Source organism: Arachis hypogaea, chromosome 14 (assembly GCF_003086295.3).
Source record: "Arachis hypogaea cultivar Tifrunner chromosome 14, arahy.Tifrunner.gnm2.J5K5, whole genome shotgun sequence".
Classification (NCBI taxonomy): Eukaryota; Viridiplantae; Streptophyta; class Magnoliopsida; order Fabales; family Fabaceae; genus Arachis; species Arachis hypogaea.
In genome coordinates this window covers 104353932-104373609 of record NC_092049.1, presented here as the reverse complement: position 1 = coordinate 104373609, position 19678 = coordinate 104353932, and the positions used below count along the sequence as shown (strand labels likewise).

Genomic DNA, 19678 nt, shown 5'->3' with positions numbered 1-19678 from the left:
ATCATTTTTGCATCAGTCCAAAAAATATTTGTTATTTAGCATGATTGAATGATGGATTTTCTAGAGATTCTTGTTGAAAATATGCTAACAAGCCGCCTGCCTCCCCGTATGCCATGCTTCTCATTCTTTTGGTACGGAGATAATTTTTTTGGTCTAAACGTGTATAACCAATATTTTCTCTTGCACAAAGTTGTCTACGCATCAATTCAAATGAAGTCCATTGTGTGATTCCTGAGTCATCTGCCAATTCAATTTCTTGAGCTTGAACCTGAAATATTTTTCGTTGACATGCTAACATGTGAGTTGTCTGTGAAAGATGCAAAGGATGATTATGCTCACCGAAAAAAATCATGAATCTCATATTTTTCAATGCCTTTAATATATATTATTCCTAATTTTATACCACAATTAGTCCTTGTTTCAAGTCTAGAAATGACCGTCAAAGAATCCCTTTTGTCTGATTTACGAACACCTTCTTTGGCACAGACGAACCTAAGACTTAGAATTTTTTCATCTGCATTTTTGTTAGAATATTGTTTGCGGACACCAAATCCCATCCTCCCACCATAATCAATCCAAAATTGACATGCCTCTTCTACAGTGTTAAATGTTTTGCCCAATTTAGGTAGCCAATCAAATTCTACGTCCATATTTTGGGCATTCAAGAATCGTTGCACATCCTGAAATGAAAACAAGAATGAAAAAAATATTAAAAAATACTCCTTTTTAATTGTTAACAGAAAAACTAATTTAAAGATTCAATTACAAGAACACGAACATTAAAAAACAAAAGTACTCATATAGCACAGTTTATTAATGTCAAACTGAACGTATTATCAAATGATTAGAAAAGAAGACTTGAGTAAGGGAATTAGATAAAAGAGAATGAGAATGAGAATGAAATCACAAAACCTCAATGTCGAAGGAGAAGAATTGTTATCCTCAAAATGAGTCTGTAATAGCCTTCTATTAGCATCACAAGATATTATTAAAAATTAAATGCTTGAAAAGAATAATATAATAGAAGTTCAAAAGTTTAATTTTGCAGAGAAGATGGTGACAAGAAAATAAGCGCGGGAAGATAACAAAAATAAAAGAAGCTGGAATGTGAGAATATTAGAAAAATAAAAAATAGTCATAATTATAGTTATAATTAAGACCGTTAGATTTTATTAAGGGTTGAGATCTTTCACTGGACAGTGTCAATTTTTTTCTCCACTGGAGAGGATCCTTTCCCTTAATTATGTGGATCAAATACATTTTAAATAGCAAAAAGTTTATAGTTAATAAGCATAATTAATGTTTCTTAACTTATTACCTACAAAGCATAGATACTTTGCTGAATTGTTGTGTTTGCGTGTCGAACATATTTCGGACACGATTCTCACCGACACACGTGTCTGTTATGTCTAATCGTATTTTAATAAAAAAAATTTTCAAATATGTTTAGATACATTTAAATATCATCACGTGTCAGCTTATCTAATCTTATTCTTAACATGTATTTTTAAAATAAATTTAGAAATAGTATATATTATTATTTATTAAAATAAAAAATATTTTAAATACTTTATATAATTAAAATATATGACTAAACCACCAAAAGTAAACATGAAAGATTGATTTGCTGAAAAAAATAATCATAAAAGATCATAACACCTCATATGCCCATAATTGATTAGCTCCGTTTGTCAAAAATAGCCAATAAACAATTACTCCAATAGACCATAGGGAGAGGAATGTTAACATGGCCATGAAGGTTGAGAAGAAGATTAAAGGTGAAATCAAAGCTATGAGAGTATGGCTTGTGTACGTGGTTATTTTTGTCAAACAGATCTAAGCATTTGTGAACATATGAAGAGTTATGATCTTTTATGGTTACTTTTGTCAGCGAATCAATCTTTCACGGTTATTTTTGGTGATTTAGTCTAAAAAATAATTAAAAAATTAATTTATGTTTTAATATCAATAAAATATCAAAATATCAGTATGATTTATCTAAAAAATACTTTATATTTAATATGTATATGTGTCCCTATGTCCTATAAAATTTTGAAATGTGTGTCGGCATATCCCATGTAATATCGTGTCCGTGCATCATAACTTATACCCTACAAAACCTTATAGTAGTATTTTTCAACAATATATGAAATTTGGTGTGTTTTTTTTATATAGAGATCACAAATCTGATTCTCTGATTTGTAAAGTTTAACTTTTTAAAATTTTTAAAATACAAAATTAATTCTCTTATTTATGAACTTACATAAATTTGACTCTTCAATTTATAAATTTTAATTTTTAAAAATTTTTAAAATACAAAATTAATCATCTGATTTATGAACTTACACAAAACCGACCTTTCGATTTATAAAGTTACATAATTTGATCCTCTAATTTATAAACTTTAATTTTTAAAATTTTTAAAATACAAATCAGACCTATATTTAAAATTATCTCCATACTATCTTAAAACGCAGCACATTTTCGTAACCAAAAAAAAAAAAAAATAATACAACAAAAATTTTCTTGGTATCATTTAAGCAACGAATAAAAAGCTCACTCACCCACTTTCCCATTAGAAAATCAAAACACGCGCGTGTTGACCATTGATAGGCTCGTATATTATTAATCAAAGGCGGATGCTAAGCCACCGTGTCCAAAATAGTATCGTAATCCCTCCCACCTGCGTAACCTTAGCATCTCCCAAGTCCCAAGAGCACAAGCTAGGGGCACGCTAGTAATTTATCCAACACCCACGTTTCCTGTACAACTGAAACCCCCCACCGTTTCCCTATAAATATCGAAGCGCTGTCAGACTTTCAAAAACGTAGGCTTGGTAGAGAGAGAAAAAACAAACGAGAAACATAAGGAGAGAGAGAGAGAAAGAGAGAGAGAGAGAGAGAGAGAGAGGAAAACAAGGGAAAGAAAAAAAGGAGCTACGACCTCCGAGACTGTAAAACAGAGTAAGAGAGGGACAGAGGGAGAGTGTGCAACTGCGCGCGCCAGCGGGCGACATGAGAAGAAGCCTAAAACGACACCGGAAAATGCCGTCTGCAATTCTAAACGACACTCTCATTCTCTGAACATTATCGTATTCCTCACGCCGTTGCCGTTTTTCATCATCGTGTCGTCGTTTCTTTTGCCTCCGGAAAAATTAAAACTCGGCAACATAGTTACATAGCAGAATAGGAAAATGAGCCGTTTAGGGTTCAGAACCGAGGTTTATAACGCGGACATGCGTTTGGGTGAACTCGACGTCGTTTCGGTTCCAACGTTCCCGAATTTCCGGTTCCCAAACGACGAGATTCGAATCCGCCACATGTCACCGAAGAGCGAGCGTTGCCCTCCGCTTTCGGTGCTCCAAACCATTTCCGCGTTCGCCGTTCGATGCAAGCTTGAGTCCTCACTCCCCGTGGAGCAGCCACACTTAACCAACCTTCATGCCAGTTGCTTCTATGAACTGATGGTACTAGAGAAAAACTACTATCATTTAATGCTTTGGTTATAATCTCCGCCGCTGCGACAATTGCCGCATTTGATTTCAATTTTAAAGCTGATTCTGATTAGTCGATAAGTTAGATTATAGTTTAGGGGGAGTTTATTTCTGATTTCTATTTTTGAGGTTGAGTTTTGGCGTAACTGTAAGGTGCTTCGCAATTTGAAGCTATGCTATTTGTGATTTAATTAATTTAGTTTTTGTGCTGATTGTGGATTCAGACTGCGGTGGTGCTGGCCGGAGAGGAGGAGATTCACCTGGTGGCGATGCCAAGTAAGAGGAAGAAGTTCCCGTGCTTCTGGTGCTATGCCGTGCCCAAAGGTTTGTACAATGCGTGTTTGGGGATGCTGAACATGAGGTGCCTCGCGATCGTGTTTGATTTGGATGAGACTCTTATAGTTGCCAACACGATGAAGTCGTTCGAGGACAGGATTGACGCCCTGCGTGGGTGGCTCTTGCGGGAGACAGATCCATTGAAGGTTCAGGGGATGTCTGCAGAGCTCAAGCGATGCCTTGAGGACCGCCTGCTGCTGAAGCAGTATGCGGAGAATGATTCTGTCATGGATAATGGGAGGGTTTACAAGGTGCAGATGGAGGAGGTGCCTGCCTTGTCTGAGAACCATGAGAAACGTATTCGCCCAATTGTGAGGTTGCCAGAAAAGAACATTGTCCTCACTCGCATCAACCCTGAGGTATAATATAAAAAAATATATTTGTTTACTTGCAAAAAATTTCCCCTTTTTTTGTCATTGTTAATTTAGTTTGCTGCATTATACTTTATTGAGAGCTAGTAATGGATGGGGAGTGCTAATTGTTGAGCCAATGGGTTTAAGTTCGAGGTTTATTATTGGGAAAGCTTTTTTAGGGAGGTTAAGTTTGACCAATAATTTGTTGATTTTTGGGAATTTAGTTGATTGGGAAATAAGAATGTATATAACCTATTGAAAAGACAGTAGAGACAGATGGAGCAGTTAAGTTATCTGTGTGAATCTTTATAGAACCAGTGTTTTTGATAGTCATGCTTTGTGCTTGTGTTCTCACATCCTGTTTGTTTGAGTGATTGAGTCACATAACAACCCCTATAGTTAGAGTCAGTATATTTGATCAGGCTATGTTTGACTCTACCCCATAAGCTAGATCGAGGGGTGAAACTTGCCTTGCCTTAGAAAGGCTATTATGGCCATAGCAGTGGGCAGGATGTGTTCACGCCCATGACTGGATATTTGGAGCATGAATTTTATAGGACTAGATATTTGTAGGTGACCCATCAACAACCATAGGATAGGTTTAACATTGTGGGTGTTAGATAGGAGAGAGAAGAGTGAATATATGATTTTGTTGGTCGTTATAACCTACAAGAGGTAAGACACTGATCCTATTTATAGTAATAGGGGAATCCTATTTATAGTAATAGGGGAATCCTAATCCTAATCAAATAAGGAAATAATAATGAAATAAAGGTAAATGTGAAAATCAATCTTATGAAATTGTAACTGATACTGTTTGATATATACAGAGATTATATTTTGTTTATTTCTATAAAATCTCAATTTCTGTACTAGTTATGCATCTTAGTTTCCTCAGATAATTTGAGAAAAGAAATTGAACTGTGAGGGGTAGGGAGAGATGTGAGAATCAGAAATACAGAGAACATGAAATAACAGAAAAGAGTAGAGGCAGATTGTTCCATATGAGTACTTTAAGTGGCAATTATGAGCAAGAACAAGAATCTTATTTATGTCTCCACCATTTGTTTTCTTTTGCTTGTATGTTTTATTGACATGTATTAATGATAGCAGCTTCATTTGCCTTGCGATGGCTTGCATAAGTAAAATCAGCTTTGTATTGCTTTTGTTGCATAGAAAGTTTGAGTTACATAGAAACTTCGAGTTAAATAAAGTAGCCAAAATATAAAGGTCGCTGCAAGATTTAATTAATGAAGTACAGACATACTAGTTGGGTACTGTGTCTAATAGGAATCTGAGAGAAACAGAAATGTAGAGGGGAACAGAGAGAGTAGGTATAAGAGTGACCGAGTGAGAGATCTCTGAATATTCTTGTCTTAATGATCTAAATGACACATTGCACACTCTTGTGCTTATACACCATTGCAGTCAGTGGCTTGGGCAGCAAGCCAGGCTAGGGATTCTACATTAATTGTTATAGTTACATATGTATCTGTCATCCTAGTTTACTCTATTAAAAATAAAAAAGAGGCAGTCTTGTGCAGAAGCATCTCGCATTAACGCGGGGTGCGGCAAGGGATGGGCTGCACCCAAAAGGTCACGTACGCATCCTAACCTGATAATAACATTAGTTGCTGTTTTCACGGCTTGAACCCGTAACTTTGAGGTCACATGAAGACAACTCGACCGTTGTTCCAAGACTCCCCTTCTAGCTTACTCTATTAGTTTCTAACATTTTGACACATGTCCATTATATGACAAATAATGATGCATTTGTATACGTTCAATTAAATAAAAATGATTATTGTTACTTTTTAAATTTTTTATTGTATTTTTTATTCTAATACAAAGTAAGACAGCATACTTAAGGCTAATATATACAAAACAATGTTATGAATATGAAATATGGATGATGAAGAATGTTTAATGTGGTGTCTGTGTTAATGACTTAATTTTTAATATTGTTAATCACTATTCCCTGCAGATTTGGATGTTGGTTCTTGTGTTTTTGTGACTGCATTATTTATGAATGTGTACAGTGAGGTTCCTTAAGCTATCAAAGTATCAATTAACTCACACTGCCAGTTTTTATTATGTTCAAATAAATAAATTTTGTATCAATTTAGAGTTCTCCTTCTCCTTCCTCCTATATGTATGGTACTAAGTGCAACACTGCAACTCATTACTTGTTCATATGATTTTGTCCATAGGAGAGGTTTTTCAGCAATGAGATTCACCTAACTGGTGTATTTGTGTTTGGAAGCCTTTTAATATGTTTCAATTTTAATTCTTCTTTTTTCTTCACATAGATTCGTGATACTAGTGTACTCGTGAGGTTGCGCCCTGCATGGGAAGATTTGAGATGCTATTTAACTGCAAAAGGACGCAAGAGGTTTGAAGTTTATGTTTGTACAATGGCTGAAAGGGATTATGCTTTGGAAATGTGGAGGCTTCTTGACCCAGAGGCACATCTTATAGGTTCAAAGCAAATTCTTGATCGTGTGATTTGTGTGAAAGCAGGTATTCTTTCTATTATTCATAAGGTTTTGTACTTCCTTTGATGCTTGTCAGTTGTCACCTTTAAACATAATAAAGATTTTCAAATTATTTTGTAGAAGTTAATTTGAGATATGATTAAAATTCCAAGCATTTATTTTTCTAAGGGATCTTGTTATTTTTGATACAGCAATAAGTTGAAAACATGTTTGTTTTCTCTCCACTTCGATTTGTTATATCAGTTATTTTTTTGTATGGTGGTTAATTGTTCCTTTTTTTATGTTCTTCATATTCTTAATGATTTATTTGCAGGCTCGCGAAAATCCTTACTAAATGTTTTTCAAGATGGTATGTGCCATCCTAAAATGGCAATGGTGATTGATGATCGATCGAAAGTTTGGGAAGACAAAGACCAGCCCAGGGTTCATGTGGTTCCTGCCTTTACTCCATATTATGCTCCCCAAGCCGAGGTACTGTTAGTTACGGAGTGGAGTGTTTGCCACTCCCAAATTGATAATGCCACTTCTAATTGGGAGATTTTACTCCCAATACAACATCTACAACAAAATCTTATCAAATTGGGACTAACATAAAAAAAAAAAAGGTGGCAATATCCACTACCTTGTAGAGGAATGAATTGTTTTTGGCTATACCTAGTGGTGGAGGAGGAGGAGGAGGAGGAAATGAGGGGTTAAACAAAATGTGGGAGTGAATAACTAAATACAATTACACAGAAGGGGTTTGGAGTATATGGTTGGAGCGTCATGCACTCATCTTTAATGGCAGATTTTCTAGGAAGCATGTGTTCTGAGATAGGATTAGACATGTAGGAACTAGGGGACTTTCCCTCTCATACATGTTAGAGATTGGAAAGCTATGCTTTATAGATAAATCTTTTTTTTTTCTTTTTATATGGGAACTCTTATCCCAATCTTTTATTATCCTTCTCCTAATCTTAATGAAATTCTTCTTTCACCCAAAAAAAAAAATATATATATATATATAGATTAGTAAAGTGACTAGCACTTCCCTCTTAGGGTTAAAAAATTTGTAATATTTATAAATTGGTGAAACAATGTTTGTTATACAAGTCTTTATCTTTATTATGAATTTAAATATTTCAGTAATTTCTGTATTTCTTTATTAGACTGCCAGTGCTGTTCCAGTCCTATGTGTAGCAAGAAATGTTGCATGTAATGTCAGAGGTTGCTTTTTTAAGTAAGTTGTATGCTCAACTGCTCAACTGTTTTATACACTCAATATTCTTCCCCATATGTTTTTAATTTACTTTTTTATGACTTGGGGTCAGAGAGTTTGATGAGATTTTATTACAAAGAATCGCTGAAATCTTCTTTGAAGACGATGTTGTAAGTTTACCTCACCCCCCGGATGTGAGCAACTACCTGATGTCTGAGGTATTGGATCATTTGGAATATTTGTGATTTTGAATTCAGTAATTATAATAAGCTATACGAATGGTTTTACTGTTCTCAAATGCTTATCTTGCTGTTGCTGAACTATTAACAAGCTCACTGAATGGCAGGATGTACCAAATGGTAATTCTAATGGCCCTATCAACGAAGGAATGAATGGTGCAGAAGTTGAGCGAAGGTTAAGCCAACCTGTAAGTTCCAATGTTTTTGGGTTTATTGCGTTTATTTTTTCTGCACTATGTCTATGATACATGTTTTGAAACTTCATACTAAATCATTGTTGGCAATTTCTTATGTTATGCATTTGACAAAATTTGAAGACCATAGAATTTTTATGTCCATGTAACGTTTTTAGGCTCTTTTGATTTCCTGTGTTTTCAGGATGATAAGCTTTCTGTTGATGTAGTTACTCGACCTTTGGTTAACAATGCTGAATTCAGACCTGAAACTTCTCAACCAACTGCTGGTATTATTTCAAATATCGCTGGCCCTGGATCTTCACGAACCCCAATTCTGTCTCAGAGTATGGAACATCTCTAGAATTTTAGTTTGTGGTCGTGAAAATGTGCGATCTTTTAATGTTTTTCTTTCCCAACCTTTGTCTCAGAACCTGGTTTGCTTGGACCTCCAGTCAGGCATGACGTCAACTCTCTTGATCGTGATCATGACATGAAAAGAGGACTATTAACGATGAGGCATGGTCCGGATATAAGAGGTCAAACTTCAGTTGAAACCCCGCTTATGTCAAAGCCGCCTCCGCCCCTACCCTCACAACCATCTCCATCTTTAACACAGTCACATGGAGGCTGGTTGGTAGATGATGATATAAGCAGCAGACCTCATACAAATAGCCGGCCTTTTGCATCTCTTAAGGAACCAAATGCAGTAAAATCTGACAAGCATCAGGCTCAACAGAAACCATTTTCCCATAGTATGGTAGTTTCACCGCCCAATGCTTTACTCTTGCCAGCATCACAACTTAAGGCTGAGGAGGTTTGTAGTTGAAAATCTTTTGGAAGTATTTTTTGGACTATTTTAAAATTTGAAGTCTCGAGCTTGCTCACATGCAGGCATTTTCCATGAGTGACTTGCAGAGGCAGAATGCACTGTCAAAGTCCCAGCTTTCAGGTATTTCTTGTTACTAATTTTTCTAAGTACATCCTGATAGTTTCTGTGAGATCCCTTTGAAATTTAATCGATATTCGTCTCACATATGATGAGAAGTGTTTGGGTGTAAATGCCTAATGGAGTTATTTTGTCTGTCAGTACTAGGGGAATTATACATGGGTTTTACACTGGACTAATGTAGTTAGTGATGTATCTTTTGGTTGAAAATATCAAGTTCTGAAATCTGAATTTAAAGTAGGCTAGCAGCATCATGTTCTAGTTAAGCAACTTGTATGCCATGGCATTTCTCTGCAATTAACCTTTGACTATACAATAATTAATACAGACAATCTCCTTTTTCTTTTTTTATTTTCCCCACCTATTTCACCTGTTTCATCTCCAGGCTTCCCTGAAATGCTATCTTTATAACCTGTTATTCCGCTGTGTATTCTGTTTGTTCAGTTCCAATTTTAAGTGCTTCTATATAATTGTATATCATATACTGAGTTGCCACCTGACTAACAACCAACCTTTCAATGGGGGGTCCTGTTATGGTTTCTTGAGCTTCAAAATATTGGTCTGTAACCCTAGAATAGATTAGCCACGTAAGATATTTAGTCAGGTGACAGGTATCTTTTTGTTGTGTAAATGATCTCTCTCTCTCTCTCTCTCTCTTCAATGATTAGTGTGGTAAGCTGTGACTAAATTTATTAGCCTGCTTTCTTCTATAAATTATCTGAGAAATATGGGTTAGTGCATGAAAGATAATCCCAGGTCAGTATCAGCTATTGACCTGATAAGTTTTTTTATCTTATAGCAATAGGGGAGAGTTTGCTCCAATTATATGAGATAGGATGTTAAAGACATGCTTGAGATTCCAAAGAGTTAGGCATAGGATTTCTCTTAAGGTACCCACTGCAGAAGACTAGGCTTCTAGTCTGTACCTCCTGGATAATCTTGGGTTCATCTTGCAGAGGGATTACTGCAAAGCACAATATTACTTTTGTACTCATGCACTTTGACAGTGAACAGAGCCATACCTGTAATCTCTTAAGCCAATGTATAGTCATTTGAGTTTGGCAATTGGGTTTCTTAACCCTTTAACCCCCTCTCTTATTATTGATCCAGTGCAAGCTATCCAACTTCTCTTAGATCATTTTCTTATCTAAATACCTAGTCATATTTGTTATGTTCCCAGCAGGGAACTATTTGGTGTATCTGTGCTTCATGTTAATGTAATAAATAATAATGCATAGGTTCCATCTGTATTTGCATTTATAGATATTCATTGGGGAAGGTTTGTGCATTTACGTAGTACATGTTTATTAATCATTACAGTTTGCTATTCTTAAGTTTGTAATGTTTTGGGATTTTGATGTCAGTCGGCTGAATTTTCAAATTATTATCTAAATAATTTGAAAGGCTAGACAGGGATACGTTCAGGTACTTTTGTTTTTTGTTTTTTTTTTTTTTGGGGGGGGGGGGGGGGGAGCTTGTTTTGAAAGGCTGCATTTAGCATGTTATTTTCATCTACAGTCTATTTAATTGCTTCCTTTGTTTTGTTATTGACTAAGCTTTTTAGCAGAGGAGGGAATATCCCCAAATCATGCATCTTCTAATGGCAAAGATATTCAGAGTGAGGCTGGAAAATTAAACATTTTACCTTCTGTTGCTATCGGAGTGCTACAAGAAATAGGCAGGCGATGTTGCTCTAAGGTACATTTGGTTTCTGCATGTAAGTGAGAATGTTTTTTCTTCTTCTATAATTGAAGTGAACTATCATCATTTTCTTTTTTCTTCTTAGGTTGAATTTAAGTCTATTGTAAGCACCAGCAAAGACTTGCAGTTTTCAGTGGAGGTCAGCTTAAGTTCTGTTTCTCAATGTCTCTTTTGGTGATTATATGATGGTTTGTGTTGTTTTTAATTTGCGAGTTATGTTTATGTAACATGCATTGGTTAATTATTTACTTAAGCTGCAGAGATGTTGTTATATTACTCTGAAGTTTAATGGGCATCATAGACACTCTTTTTTTTTTTTTTTCTTTTTTTTTTTTTGAAGATTTATGGTAAGTGATGTAGCCTTCTGAAAATCCTCCTATACTAATGAAGTAAAGAATTAAAAATAAGATACAGTTTGTGTCTTAGACTGTTTATAGAATAATCAAATTTTTTCCCATGTATTACAGAGGAGCATGTTTTGGAGGTACTGTAGGAAGATAAATCCCCCCCCCCCCCCCCCCCTCCTTCTCACCCACTCACACAGACACACACAGAGATTGGTTAAAGTTAACTAGGTTTATTTGTTTTAGATGTGTGCTTGTTTTTCCATACTCATGCAGAGTAGCCAGGTCACTTGGTCTTTTGGTCGGTGGTTAATCTTTATTGACCACTTTTCTCATACTCTTGCGTCTTCAAATAATCTGGGTTATGAATTGTATGATTCCTTGGTTTTTAGGTACTCTTCACTGGTGAGAAAATTGGTGTTGGTATGGGTAGGACAAGGAAGGATGCTCAACAACAAGCTGCTGAGAATGCTCTTCGCTGTTTGGCAGGTATAATGCTTTTCAAAGCTAATCCCTAATTTTTCATTATAATATTTCTTTGGTAGTAGAATGAAGAGGAATTTCTTGAAAGAGTTGTTACATTTATTGACGAGTGTGCTTGTCTATGTCCTTGCAGTACTGTGTATGCATGCAGAACAGTCTTGGAGGTTCTTTTTGTTGATTATTTGCTTATTTATGGAATTTTACCTTTTGAGGGATTCAGGATAATTTGGAGTGAGATAAAATTGAAAGAATATCTGTGGATACAGATTTCGTGTAACATAAACACTAAAACTTTTTTTTTTTTTATCAAAAAACCTTATACCCTATAACTTGCTGTTCATATGTATGTTAAGGTAGAACTTATTAGTTACAAAACTTGGGTGAGAAGGAAAGTGCTTTTTGCATTTTAATGACGAGGGCATGTGGAATTTCTTCTCTGGCTTTGCTTGGTATTGGTTGATGTTGATTATTTATTATGTGAAAACTGATTTTAACAGTTATTTTCTTTATTGCGGGTGTTTGTTCTCTATTTGAGGCTTTTGAGCTTATAGCAAGGAAATAAATGGATTTTTGGTGTATGGAATTGCAGAGAAGTATGTAGCACATATGGAGCCTCAATGTAGAGCTGTTGATTGCGAATTTGACAAGCTTTCTCTTGGACATGAAAATGGTTTCTTGTGGGATGAGGTTACTCCGGAGTCTAGTGAACAGCAAAGAAAAGATGGCTTACCCAAAGAAAGTGCTTCTGAGGTGGGGATTTCTAATGTGTCTGATTGTTGATTTGACTTGTTTGTTTTAAGGAAATAGGTGATGCTTGGATAAGGGGTATATGGACTAGATACTCCAGATGATGCCTAGTGATTTTATAGAGAATTACACAGTTTATGGAATTGTATAGCATCAACGTGAAGGCTAAATCACTGAATGGGGAGTGAGCTGGCTTCATGTCTGCTACTGCTGTCTTAGACAGGGCCTCTTAAATTCCTACTTAAAAGGTAATGGCTTGGTAGTCAGTCCCTGCTAATTACCCATTATCCAAGTATTCCCTATCAGTCATGTCAGCAATATTGCTGTTTCATGCCTCTAAATTATATTGTTGTTTCTTCTGGTTCTTTTTTAATTTTTTTTTTAAAATTATTTAGTGTCCTGGGTTTAATTAATTTAAGAGTGCTCTATGGTTATATTCATGGATTCTTTGTAAACTCAAATGATTGGTACTGCAAGGTTTTGCTGAGACTAAACACTTTCTTTTTTGTAATTGGTTTTTTCTTGTTTCCCCTCCGGGTCTTTTGTCTTTGGTACAGTAAAAAGTAGTTCTACTTGGTGATCTATGAATAGCTTAACTTGACATGTAGGTGTAATTATCATATTAATTCACTATGATTTTCAGGCCTCAGATGCTGAGACAAAGCTCTCTACACTTAATGCTACTATTGTGCAAATAGAAAAGCGTTCCAGTTCCCCCAGGTAACTTGGGTTATATGTGCAATTCCTTAATTTCATTTAGTTGAGTGAGTTTCTTTGTTGGTAAAAAGGAAACGAGTTTTGTTTCCAACTTGGAGTATAGTGCTACCGAAGTCTAGTCAAACTAAAAAGCTTAGTGTAGCTGCTGAGGCACTTACTTGAGTTATGTGTGCAATTCCCTAATTTCGTTTGGTTGAGGCTCTTACTTGGAGCTTTAATCAAATTAGAGATGTTTTAAGACTAGTTCAGGGAATTAGTAGGGCTCACTTAAGGTTAAACTAACAGCAAAATGCTCAAGGTAAACTCCTTGTGTTGAAAGGTTAATTCATAAATAGAAATGATTTTGAGGGATGCAAATGCAATTGAGGTAGCGATAAAAGTGATGGAAATTATGAAATTCAATCTGATTTCACTTTCTTGTGAACATTATGAACATCACCACTGCAATACATCTATTTGGTTATGAACTCTATAGCCTATAAATAATATACCATATGATGTCAAATGTACACAATGAGTAGAGGTATTCTTCTTTATATACGTCAAGTCTTAAAGGAAAATTCTTACTTTCTACGTAACATTATATAAATTGAACAAGATTATATTGGAAAATATCAACATAATCCTTTGCCTTTGCCATATACAAAATTGTGTACATCACAGAAACTTCTTCGGGTGATATTGTTGAAGTTGTTGGACATAGACACTTAGTGAACATCAAGTGCTATTTCTCACCCAAAAGGTCAAAAGAATGAAATTCACTTATATTTCACATCAAAAGAAAAAACAATCATGTTCTAAATGTAACAACTCTACCAAGAAATTCCTCTTCGTTCCTACTACAAAAGGAAATATTATACTGAAAACTTAGGGATTAGCTTTGGAAAACATTTACCTGCCAAACAGCCAAGAGAATTCTCAGCAGCTTGTTGTCGAGAATCCTTCCTTCGTAGAAAATACCTATTTTCTCATCAGTGGAGGTAGAAAATAATCAGGACAACTAAGGGGTAGGGGTGTGTTCAAAAGCTAACATTCCTCACACTGTTGAGAATCCTTCCTTTGTAGAAAATACCTATTTTCTCATCAGTGGAGAGGTAGAAAATAATCAGGACAACTAAGGGGTAGGGGTGTGTTCAAAAGCTATCATTCCTCACACTGTTGTGTATCAAACCAAACTGCATCCTAAAAGCAGCTATTTCTAGAAAATTTTAAAACCAAACCAGGTCTTATTATTTAAATTTGAAGTTGAAAAAACCAATTATCAACTCAGTTCCCGAGGTATAACCAAATTTTTTATGCATAATATATCACAAGTTGAAGTGGAGTAGCTCTTCCCAGCCATGTAACTATTCTATGATCACCTCATTCATGCCCTCCAATGTCCAAATTTTTTTATGCTCTTCAGTAGCACTTGTGTGTCATCCATCAACTAAATCACAAATGTAGCTACGTTCATTCCTGCGGACTAGGAGAGCACCCACCATACAAAAGAAATGTTTGGGATTTGATAGAAGAAAGGGACGGATAGACACTTAGGCTTAGTTTGGTGAAGTTTTTACTTTTTAAAAGTAGTTTATAAAAGCTAGCTTTTTAAAAGATAACTTTTTAAAGAGTGTAACATTTATGTTTGTTAAATCAAATTAAAAATGACTTTTAATAAACACAAGCAACAACAATTATGTTTGGTAAAATAGCTTTTAAAATTTAAAAATACTATAAAAGACATAAATTTAAGCGTTAAATTTGAAAATTAGTTAATATATGAGGTTATATTAGACTTTTAAATTTTGAAAAGCACAAGCAACTTCGAAAAGCTCCACCCTAGTTGCTTTCAAAAGTATCACGATCTTTTAAAAGTTGCAAGCACAAGTACATGTTTTTTTGATTTACCAAACACAAAATGAGGAGCTTGTGCTTTTAAAAAACACAAGCACCTCCATAGTTTCTGATTGCGGATGGCGGCTCATGGCGGTGAGCCAAAAATCCGCCATAAAAAATAATGGTGGATGGCGTTGTGGGAAATGGCGGAAATGGCGGATTATCTAAAAAATGCATATATATGTACAAAAAAACATGCAGAAAAAATTGCAAATATAATATACTATAAAATCTAATATATGTAATCATTTTTCTAGTCATATCCAATTAATGCAGCAAATATAATATCAAATGTAGGAAATAAACATAAGACATAGAACATAAAAACTAAAAAAAAAAACTAAAAACTTAAGAGAAAGACCAAAGCCATTGTCTCATCATGTCTTTAAACTAACAAATGAAAGGAAAACAAGTTGGAGGAAGAGAGGTTTATGAAGGAATAGAAGGAGATAATGAAGTGAGTGCACTAAATGAAAAAAAAAGGAATGTATGTACTGTAACTGGTACGAACCAGAGAAAAGAGGGAACTGTGGTGATGAGCGGCGGCGTCCACCAGCGGCGACGGATGGCGACAGGCGGTGGCGAAGATCGGCGGCACAGGAGGCACACAGAAGAGAGAAAGAGAACAGAGATAGAAAGCCGTTTTGGACGTGAATCAGAGAGGAAGAGTCGTTTTTGAGTTGCAGTGGCTAAACTGGGTTAGTGGGTTACATGTATCATTTAGGGTTTTGCTAATTTACCCATTTACCCTCGATTTTTTTTTTTAAAAATTCGAAAAAAACCCGCAATTTTTGCCATTTTCATGGCGGTCCGCCATGGCGTTACCGCAATTGCGGCCGCCTTTTGCCCGCCGTGAAAACCCCTTGGCGGTGGCGTTTGTATGGCGGCGAGGCAAATCCCGCCAAGCCATACCGTTATGGCGTCGCCATGGCCGATATTTTAAAACACTGAGTACCTCTTCGAAAAGCTTTACCAAACCAAGCCTTAGTGCTAGTCTGCTACTAAATTTAATTATCAAATATGGTTCTAAACCAGTTTGAAATTTGGTTAGTTTAATTTACATTGTTCAAAACTGATTTGTTGGTAAACTATTTGTTTTGAGTAACCAAATTTAAGACCTAGTCCATTTCAGTTTTGGATTGGTTTATAAGAAAAACCAGATTATCTTTCTCAGCCTTGACTAGGAGGGACACCAGAAACAGAAAGGTTGAGAACCAAATATCATGATCACACCCACAAAGAATCAATTACTACCTTCGAGGCCAGGGTGGTGGTTGTGTGTGCATTTGTATGACTGTGTAGTGTGGGTGGTTGGACGGCCAAAGGTAGCCAATGCTAATAGCACCCTTAAGGCAAAGGGGCTCCTTCCCCACCCCCCCTCTCTTTTTCAGATTGGTTAAAGTTGACATTGTTTATTTGTTTTGGATGCGTGCTTGCTTGTTTTTCCATACTCATGCGGACCTGACTGGGGATTTTGTGCGGTGTTTAATCTTTATTGTCTACTTTTTTCACGCATACTCGTGTGTCTTCAAATAACCTGGGTTATGAATTGTCTGAATCCTTGGTTTAGGTACTACTGGTGGATCTAATATTTATATGCTGCTGATCTGCGATAAGCTAATGTCATTGTTGCAGTAAATATGTGCATTCTTTTGCACTGTCTTCCTTCAGAAGAAAAATTTAAGTTTTCCTTTGTGTATTTCAAGTGTCAATTCTTAGTTTTGTTAATTCTCCTTTCAGGTTGCCCCAGTCTATTCCCAATAAACGGTTGAAGGAATGAGTATGTTGCAAGATGACACAAAAACTTCCATCATTGTATTAATCAGAATCTCCTTACCTCGTGAAACCGCATATAATCATTTTGGAGGCAACAAAAGGTCTTGTATGTTATTTGCTCATGTAATATCTGCCATAGCGTTTTTGGATATGCTTAGGCTACTCTCTTTGTTAATTTCTTTCACTATAGAGAGGGGCATGTTTTTTTGGTTTTGCCCTACTATTTTTCACATTTTTAGGATCTGGTATAGCCTCATTGTTAATGTTTCATTAGTTTGAACATAAATCACAAGAAAAGAAATAATATTTAATGTGTAATCTATTAGCATTCCCCCCCTATTGCATTGTTGCTTGAATATAGTTGACGTTTGCCCCCTTATTTCTGTTGGCTGGTGGCTGGTTAGATAGTTGATCCCGTTTGGTTGGACTAACTTGAGACGGTTATGAAACAATTGTGTCGATTTCAAACCATCAACTTATTATTGTTTGTTGGTGACTATTTCTACGAAGACATTTTTATGTAAAGATTGTATTGCAAATTATTAGATGGTTTCATAAGTTTTACTGAATATGTTTAATTGAACCGTCTAACGGTTTACAATATCATTTTCACATGAAGATATCTTTATGGAAGTAACTATCTTGTTTGTTAAATAATGTCTACAAAATTATGAAAATTTGTGTGTTTTATCATCCCTATTTATATTATATAAAAGTTGATTTGATACAAGTTTATTGTAACATGAGATGGCAATCATATTAACTAAAAAAAAAAAAGCTCTCGTGCAGCTCCTTTTTTCTCAATAAAAGGTGTTTGTTCCCTTGCCCTTTTCTTCTTTGCTTACAGAAAAGTCTATGTCGGTCTCTTATATCTTGTACTTTCTTTCTTCTCAATAAAAAAGGTGTTCCATTGCCCTTGGCTTCTCTTATTATCCTGAAAAAAATTTCCATCAACCTACTAGTCGCCATGCCCCTGTATTCAGAAAACAGAAAACCCAGCCTGATTTTGCGCAATCTATCCACTACTTTCAGCTCCTACGTACCTCAATGTAGGTAGCATGACAAACACCACCGTTTCCATAACCTTCCAAGTTCGACAAATACAACTAACACTATTGTATTATATCTGCTTTCAACTAACTTGAATGAGGCTCCACATTATGTCGGTAGATAAAAGATATTAAAGAAAAAAAACCTTCAAATGTGAAAAAATAATTAGAGTCGATAGTATAAATTGAAATGAAATTCAGTATTTTTGACATATTTAGTTATGCAATTTATTTCAACTTGAAATATGTTTGAAAATACTTGTAGATGTCAAACTTTAAACCATCATACAACTCGATCATGATATAAGCAATGTTATTCATATAGTTATATAAATTAATTTATGCATATGCATATATGTATATAAATAAAAAATGAAATTTCCAATTATAATTAGCAACACCCGTATACTTAATTAAAACTATGTTAATGTTATATATACATACTTCATAAACAATAATATTGTAATTTCCGTAATACCCTATTTCCTTGTCGTTTTCCTGTCCTTCAATAATTTAATTACAAGGCATTTCCCCTTTTCTATTATTAATATTAGTGGTTCCCCACTTCCCATATTCTTTTTGTCTTATTGAGTCCTAAGATATATATTCTTGATTGCCTGCAATTTGTTAACGACCACATTCATAGGCAGCCGTTCGCAAGGTGAATTTGCCGAGCAAGACACTCCAATTTGCAACAATAAAACCAAGCAATCCAACATTGTAGCATGAATCTCAGGTTCAGTCTCTCTCCTTATTGCATCTTCCTCAGTGAAATCTTCTTCATCTCTTTGATCATACGCTTCTACAGATATCAATAAAGGATAAATTATATGCATGGCATGATCTGGTAAAGCTGTGGCTGTAAACTGGTGAATTCCCATGCCACCTAGGAAAATTTCATCTGTTGGTTTTCTTCCTGTGAAAATCTCAAGCAATAACTCTAAATATCTCCTTGTGTAGACCTTTCCATACTCTGCAATATTTTTAACACTGTTATTATGTTAAAAAATATAATACAAAACAACCACAATCTTTGTAAGAATTTTACTGATGAAACAAGGTGTAGTATGTTGTGTTACATTTGATAAGTTTAGATTGACTATTGTGTATATATTTGATAAGAGTTGTAGACTTAACAAGGTTTTGGATCAAAATGTGGTATAAAGTCTTTGAATAAAAATACAGCAACAAAGCTTTGTCCGACTGGGTGGGGTCGACTACATGGATCAAACGACGCCATTAAGTTCTATCATGTACATGTCTATAGAGAAACTGTTTATATGTAGATCTCATTTGACCATCTCATGGATGGTCTTCCTAGATCATCCTCTGCTTTTCACCCCTTGTCCATCTTCCATCTCATCCACCCTCCTGACTGAGTGTTCTATCGGTCTTCTTCTCACATGTATGAACCACTTGAGATGCGATTCTACTATCTTTTCCACAATAAGTGCTACTCCATTTTTCTCTCTTATATCTTCGTTACTTATTTTATCCAATCGCGTATGACCACTCATCTATCTCAACATCGCCACACTTAACTTATGTTCGTGCTCCTCTTTGGTCGTCCACTCTGTACCATAAAGTATAGTCGGTCTGATAGTGCGATATAATTTACTTTTAAGTTTTAAAAGCACTTTTTTGTCACATATAAAATTGTAAATACTCCGCCATTTTGACCAACCTGCTTGGATCCTATAATTTACATCATGTTCAATCTCTTCATTATTTTGTATGATACACTCAA

The 19678-nt window shown here is 35.3% G+C and overlaps 1 protein-coding gene across 8 annotated transcripts; it reads left to right on the top strand.

Moving 5' to 3' along the window:
• Positions 1 to 2821: 2821 nt before the first annotated feature.
• LOC112743613 (RNA polymerase II C-terminal domain phosphatase-like 2) lies at positions 2822 to 19075 on the top strand. Of its 8 annotated transcripts, XR_011871047.1 has the most exons (18): positions 2822 to 3466; positions 3718 to 4188; positions 6492 to 6702; positions 6991 to 7148; positions 7826 to 7896; positions 7988 to 8093; positions 8222 to 8302; positions 8493 to 8634; positions 8719 to 9104; positions 9182 to 9239; positions 10804 to 10934; positions 11023 to 11076; positions 11674 to 11770; positions 12354 to 12759; positions 13155 to 13231; positions 16847 to 16983; positions 18582 to 18667; positions 18740 to 19075. XR_011871047.1 is itself a non-coding variant. In XM_025792892.3 (16 exons), exons 1-16 carry the CDS (start codon positions 3194 to 3196, stop codon positions 16884 to 16886), a joined length of 2517 nt encoding a protein of 838 aa, XP_025648677.1. In that variant the 5' UTR covers positions 2822 to 3193; the 3' UTR covers positions 16887 to 17219. The 8 variants fall into 8 exon arrangements, 2 of the variants coding, with proteins under 2 accessions (XP_025648677.1, XP_025648676.1); XR_011871044.1 differs by having other exon boundaries at positions 12354 to 12514; positions 18582 to 19075; XR_011871045.1 differs by having other exon boundaries at positions 12354 to 12514; positions 18578 to 19075.
• The last annotated feature ends 603 nt before the right edge of the window (positions 19076 to 19678 follow it).